Source organism: Triticum aestivum, chromosome 7D (assembly GCF_018294505.1).
Source record: "Triticum aestivum cultivar Chinese Spring chromosome 7D, IWGSC CS RefSeq v2.1, whole genome shotgun sequence".
Lineage (NCBI taxonomy): Eukaryota > Viridiplantae > Streptophyta > Magnoliopsida > Poales > Poaceae > Triticum > Triticum aestivum.
Window position 1 is genome coordinate 237,332,144 of NC_057814.1, and position 6,869 is coordinate 237,339,012.

Consider the following 6,869-nt stretch of genomic DNA (forward strand, 5'->3'; position numbering starts at 1 on the left):
GTTTTGCTTATATGGCACACGTGTGCCAAATATCACAGTCCTTTTTCTATTTATTCTTTTCCTTTTCCGGCCTTATTTTTCATATTCTATGATGTATCTGATGATACTTATTTATTATTTTCTCTAATAATAATAGGAGAACAATATATTGATTTGTTATTGTGATGAATGTTGATTTGTTATTTGCCCAGAGTATCCGTCGAGCATTAGCTGCCGTTGGATTCAGGTGTGAGCACGTTTTCTCATGAGCGGATAAAGATAACTCCATCCTCATGGTTGTCCACCAGATACTGACCAGTACTCGCTGGTCGTGAGAAATTTACTCAAATTCCTTTTAGAATCTCGCAAATTGAATTAGTATCGGGCCTTGATCTGCGAAGATTCAGGTGATGGTACACCGCTTAGAATTCCGGCATCTCCATGTCGACGGTGTTCATCATCATCTTCTAAAGAAAGTTCCCCTCTCCCTTATTCATCGTCACTGATTTCTCCCCTCGGACGCCCCCTTCCCCACTCCCGTTCGTTCTTCTTCTCTTCCCCGCAATTTCCCGGGCCGACGGCGACGGGGGCGGGGGCGGGGCGCATAAAGCAAAGGGCAACTGCCTACTGGCACTGGATTAGCGCCGATTAATTTCCTCTTTTGTTGGTAAGGAAACCCTAGCTTGACGGACGAACTGTTCTAGTGGGGTTGATTGGTTTTTTTTTTTTGGATTCTTTCCTTGCTGTGGCAGTGAGCAATCAGAATCAAAATCAAAATCATAACCTGAATCTTTCTTTGCTCGCCGATTGCTTGCTTCTTTCCGCCATACTAATTATTCTGTTCCTTGGTCCGATTAGGTTCCTCTACTTCCGCGCGCAAGATCGGCCTGAGGCGAGGCGGCTAATCTTGTCGGAAAATCGAGGGTCCAACTGAAGCCGATATGCCCAACGTCAAGTCCGCCGCTGGTGCCGGTGCCATCCCTGCCGGATCCTCCGGCGGCGACGGCGAGGTGGAGGCAGGGTTTGCCAAGCTGCAGGGTGAGGATTTCGAGTACTACATGCAGACCTACTCCATCATGCTGGGCCGCAACAGCAAGAAATCCACGGTGGATGTGGATCTCTCCAGCCTCGGTGGGGGGATGAACATCTCGCGCCACCACGCGCGGATATTCTACGACTTCCAGCGCCGCCGCTTCGCGCTTGACGTCATCGGCAAGAACGGCTGCCTGGTTGAGGGTGTCCTGCACCTCCCTGGGAACCCTCCTGTTAAGCTTGACTCACAGGACCTCCTTCAGATTGGAGACAAGAAGTTTTATTTCCTCTTGCCCACGAGGTCTATCTTTGCCTCGTTCGCTGCTCGGCAAGCCCCTGTTATTCCTCCACAGATCCCACCGCCAGCTTATGCGCGGCCAGGGCACCCTCGTGTGTCCGATTTCCATGACCGCTTCTCTGAAGGTGATTATGGCCGGGACAGTGATGACATTGGGAATGGTGTTGGGGAAGGTGGAATGAAGGGCAAGCTGAAGAGAACCAAGAAGTCTCCCGGAGATTTGGACATCTATGGTGGGCACAGAATCAATGTTGAAGCAATAGGAACATTGGGTGAAGGTGATGCATTATCCTTGCTCTGCATTTTTGCTGTATATACTTCTCCTTGCTCATCATCTTGTTTTTCTTCTAAAAGATATGCAGAGTTGAGATGATTTTGCACTCACATTTAGCTGTACCTTTTCATGCGGTTATAGTAATATAATGATTAAAGATGATACGCCAACATTCATATTAGAGGCAGATATACACATTATAACGTAAATGTACTGTTATGGGAACTATCTATCTGTATAATTCTCTTATGGAACTCTGATTAGACGTTAATCAGTTAGAGGCTAGCTGTTTCTCTCTCTCGGGCTTGGGCGACTAAACCTAGCGACCGCTAGGAGAGCTCATCCGCCACCTTCCTTCGGCGGCTCCCCTCCGCCGACGACTTGGTTGTCGGCGGTGAGGGGGGTCGCTGGATCTACGCGTGTGGATCGTGTAGCTTTAGGTTAGACCCTAGTAGCATATGTTTTTTGGGTCGTTCATCGTCTTGGCTTCGGCGGTGGCGATGGCGGCGCTTAATAAAGAAGCTTCAGATCCTTTCCCATCGAGGCGATCCGTCCTATGGTTGGGGATGGATTTGGAAACCAGTCTGTTCAAGCAAGGATGGTGTGGCGGCAGAGGCATCCTCGTGGTGGACTTGTGTCCTTGGGCTCCGCCGTTGCGATGGCATTTGCTCCAGCGCCGGCGCGGAGCGTGGGAGGTAGTCCTGGAGTGGATGCAGATTGTGGTCTGCATCGACGGCATCTGGAAGATGGTGGATCGTGTACTGGGTTCGTGGTTCATGGGTGGCAGGTATGGTTTCCTCCTTCGACGTTTTAGTCGTGCGGGGGTGCCAGATATTGAGTTCGATGGCGTGTCCGGGGTGTTGCCCCGGTCTGATTTGTTCAACGGTAATGGCTTCGCCTTTGGTGAGCCACCTTGGAGGTCCGCAAAGCTGCATGTCAGCGATGGAGCCGCGTCGAGCTCGGGTGAGGAGGTGATCTGTCATTGTGTCCTTTGGTGGCTATTGTGGTGGTGCCAGAGGCATGTGACGGGCGTTGGTGTCAAGCTTAGAGGGTTTTTCGGCCTTGATTATATTTTTCCTTCTTGGCTGATGTTCCTTTGTGCAAAGGCTAGCGTTCTGCTTATTTTTCACTTTTGTCAGGTCAGTGTGTACTTGTACTATGATATAAATGAGACGTATTACCATGAAAAAGAAAAAAAACTCTGATTAGACGTTTACTGCAGGTGAGCATACATTATTAGTTGCTATTGCAAGTGTTATTATGTAAGAACATTATGCTTTATCATGATGTGTAAACATAACTGCATCTCTCATGTTGTTACCTTTTTAAGAGAAAAGGAAGCAGAGATGCAGTTATATTTGCACATTAAAAGATACACATCCAGATGCTTCAATCTGAATGTCTTGACGTTTTCCATTCTTGGTGTCTAGAGATAAATTAAAGTACATTATCTAGGCTATTTCTATCACTATAGCAGCTGACATACTATACTTATCAAGAACTATGAATTAGTAAATTGTACTCCCTCCGTTCCATGATATAAGTTTAGAAGCTGTTGGTGAACTTTGTTCCTGTTTCCAGTTCTGGACCTCGATTCCAAAGCTGTTACTGCATTCTGTTTATTTCAGCTTTGTCCATTTAAAGACCAAATTCATTACCTTTTAACATGTGAGGAAGTATTTGTTTGATCTGAAATGAACTGACTTCTTTTTTGTGCAGACAATAGATCAGAAATAAGATCAAGGGGTGACAAGGATGTGGACAACCAGCACCTTCAAACGGAAGAGAAGGAAGTCGTGTCATCTGTTGCGACTGTGTTATCTGACCTCTGTGGCCCCGGAGAATGGATGCCTATGAAAACACTCCATACAGAGGTTTGTCATGGAAAAACACACATATTTCGTATCCCACTTCTATGATGAAGTTAAAGTATGCTATATTAGTATATTACCCCAAATTAGTCCAACCCGTCTTCTGTGAAACAACTGGATCTAACTCAGGCTTGGAAAATTTAAATGTACAGAAAGTAGCTTACTCTTTTGATACATTAAAGGGATAGGCGATATCATCACAGTTTAATTTTTTGAAATAGAATATCATTACAACTGACGACACTAAAAAAATGACTTATTGATTCAAAAGGATAATAACCTAAACTGCATTCTGAGAATATCATCTGGGGATAGAAGTCAGGTGCTAGCATCCCTGCCTGTCTAATACTCCCTCCGTTCACTATTAAGATGTTCTAACTTTTTCTGAATTAGATGTATATGGACGCATTTTAGTGTGTTCGTCCACTGATTTCAGTCCGTATGTAGTCCATGTTGAAATATCCAAAACATCTTATAATAGTGAACGAAGGGAGTAGCTTAGTTGTATCCCGTAGGTGTATGTACGATAGCTTATCAAAACTACCATATAAATTCATGAAGGCATGCAGTTGTAGGCGCACAGGCTATAATAGGGCTTTTAGCATGTTAATGCTTGACTCTGCCTGGTAGCATCCCTCATTTGTCAGTTGTCACTCCGAACATGTTTTGCATTGAATGTTGTTGCTTGGGATTTGTGGAGCTGTGACTCGCGGCAGAAGATTTTGTACTGATACTTACATAATCTTGTACAAGTAATGGGAAAGACTTGCAAGTATATCTTGTTATAGCTATCTTAAAATTTTCACTGTTAAATTGATTAATACTAGTGCTACATACTGGGATGTCCTCTCTATTCTGGTTCAGGTCATAACATTATCATCATTACTGATGTTGTTCTGCTTACCACCGGCTGCCAATTCAGAACCCCCTTGTTTTAGTTTCCCTTTTCTGATGATCTCCTTTTTCTTCACTCACCCAGCCATGTAAAAGCTTAGCAAACTGTTACAGTTACAATCAGTGTTGGCAATCTCTTAACCGTTTGTTTGGCTACTCGCAGCTTATGGACCAGTTTGGCAACGTGTGGCACCACAGCAGGGTGCGGAAGTACCTGACGGCGGACGACTGGTCGGTGATAGAAGCCAAGGGGAGGCCATGGTACGGGCTGCTGGGGCTGCTCAGGAAGTACCCGGAGCACTTCGTCATCAACACGAAATCCAAGGGCAGGGCGATCTCGGAGTTCGTCTCGCTGGTTTCCTTGCTCTCCTGACCAGCGAGGTGAGGCTGTCTCCAAAGCTTTGCTTGGGTTTTGTTCCGCATCCTTGCCGTCGCCGTCGGTCGGTCGGTTCGTTCGTGTCTGGAAGGTCGAGTGGCGTCCTGATTTGCCTCTGCAGTTTTGCATCAGTTAAATGAACTTTGCTGTAATGTACTGTACACCTGGCTGGTTTCTTCCGTGTTTTTACCTATACCTCTGTAGTGTCGAGAATGTTATGCGGAAACAGGACTTATAAGGGTAGTTTTCAGTTCGCGTCTCTTCAGGTTTAAAGTTGCCTCTTTGAACTACCGAACTTAGGGCGTCCTGTTTGCGTGACACGGCGGCCGGTGGCAGCGACACTGATGCTGGGACCGTCGCGCCATTGTTCCCAGCAGCAGCCGTCTGGCACACAGCCCTGTTATTTGCCGTGCCTAGCATGCTGCTCCATTGTTGTGGTGGGTTTTTTTTTTCTGAGACAAGTTGTGGTGGTCTGGTGGGAGCGAATGGCAAATTCGTGTTGTCGAGCATGGGCCGTGGGAGTGGAGGCCATCTGGTACACCCCAGGCCCAGGAGAAAACAAAAGTGGAGTAAAAATAGGAGAGCCGAAATTTACACTTGCTAAATCCTTCTTTGTTCTAAAGTGCGCAATGCTACATGTACGGAAAGTTCCTTACGGACCACAGTTGCTAAATCCTTCCTTATTCTTTTTTGTGTGTAATGCTACATCTACGGGAAGTTTCTTACGGACTGAATTTACGAGATCAGTTGGTTGGCTGGCTCATAGTGAAAATCACTTGAGAACAAGGCGTGCCCCTGTTGGCTAGGCGCCCAGCCAGCCTGCACGTGTTCGAGCCTTGGTTGGCACATGGTGATTAAGGATTTCTCTTCTATTAAAAAATGCCTCAAGGGGCTAGCCTTGGAAGGTCGTTTTTTTTTTGAAATCAAGCTGAGTTTAGCATTTTTGTTCTAAAATCGACTCCTAATACAACGTCCTTGTTAAGTCACGCTCCTTTTATAATAGCAACCATTGGATTCATTAGTGTTACATGTTGAAACATTTGATTTGCAATGGTGCCAACACAAGATTCATGGGAAGTGTCAATTATGTCCATGAGGGGTCGCAAATTCGTGATGACAACCATCGGGGAGACAGTTTAAATGACAGGATGTGATGATGAGTGGCAATGCTATAAGCTAATAGCGAATGTGCCTGCAAGTTAGTTGTGGTCCAAATCAACAATGAATGCAGAAGTTGAAGTATTGTAAGAGGGTTGTGACTGAAAATCAAGAACGCAAGAATAAAGTAAAAGTACAAGAGAATAATGGAAATGATGAAATCTGTAATAGGGCTAACGAGTTCTCAGGGAATAAGGATCCACCACTAGTATGTGTGTTACGTGATTACCCAAATACATAATTTTATGTTTAGAATCCACCTCAAATTTTTTTATTAGTGAATGGAGCCAACATAGATACATGCATACATCTAGTAGATGTGAATCACATACATCACCATCGTTCCTCCCCACATTCAGGTCACGAAAATAAGATTAAGAGTTTCCCCGTGGACGCGAATAAATGTGGTCTCCGTCAATCCCTTATCAGAGATCAAGGAAGGAGGGAAGTAGCTTCTGTCATCGTAGTACCTGCTCAACCCACCGTCGCAACAATAGTAATATCCTTCTCGTCCATAAAGGCAAATGTTGTGTGACCGACTTCACATAACATCGGGAAGAATATTAACATAAACATATAGAAGATAATCATGTATCTTATCGATGTTCAGCTGATACACATACTACTAGGGTTCCTTCATATCTTAGAAAACTTTGGGGCTTACTCAGACAAGGAGACAACTAGCATCATCAAAATGGCCAGGACAATGATCAAGTCTTTGGGGGTCAGGTTATCCACAGGAACAATTATGTCATCACATTGCAATTCACTTCCAAGCATAATGAAGATCAATGGGTACTCACTAATGTATATGGACCCTGTGAGCATCAAGAAAGACAACTCTTTATTAACTGGCTCAAGAATTTCCATATGGATGATGATGTTAACTGGATTCTTCTGGGGGACTTCAACTATATCAGATACCCACACAACAGGAGGAAATTTAGATGATATGCTCAGTTTTAATGAAGCTATTAGTCAGCAAGC

General features: G+C 44.9%; 1 protein-coding gene across 1 annotated transcript; it reads left to right on the forward strand.

Moving 5' to 3' along the window:
- The first annotated feature begins 231 nt into the window (after positions 1-231).
- LOC123165365 (FHA domain-containing protein FHA2) lies at positions 232-4,983 on the forward strand. Its single transcript, XM_044582996.1, has 4 exons — positions 232-646; positions 838-1,587; positions 3,303-3,457; positions 4,512-4,983. The coding sequence occupies exons 2-4, from the start codon at positions 921-923 to the stop codon at positions 4,719-4,721; spliced, it is 1,032 nt and encodes a 343-aa protein (XP_044438931.1). The 5' UTR covers positions 232-646; positions 838-920; the 3' UTR covers positions 4,722-4,983.
- The last annotated feature ends 1,886 nt before the right edge of the window (positions 4,984-6,869 follow it).

Coding starts and splice junctions, on each gene's coding strand:
- LOC123165365 (XM_044582996.1), top strand. CDS start 921: ATGCCCAACGTCAAGTCCGCCGCTGGTGCCGGTGCCATCCCTGCCGGA. Junction 1,588..3,302: donor AATAGGAACATTGGGTGAAG/GTGATGCATTAT, acceptor TTTTTTGTGCAG/ACAATAGATCAGAAATAAGA. Junction 3,458..4,511: donor TGAAAACACTCCATACAGAG/GTTTGTCATGGA, acceptor GGCTACTCGCAG/CTTATGGACCAGTTTGGCAA.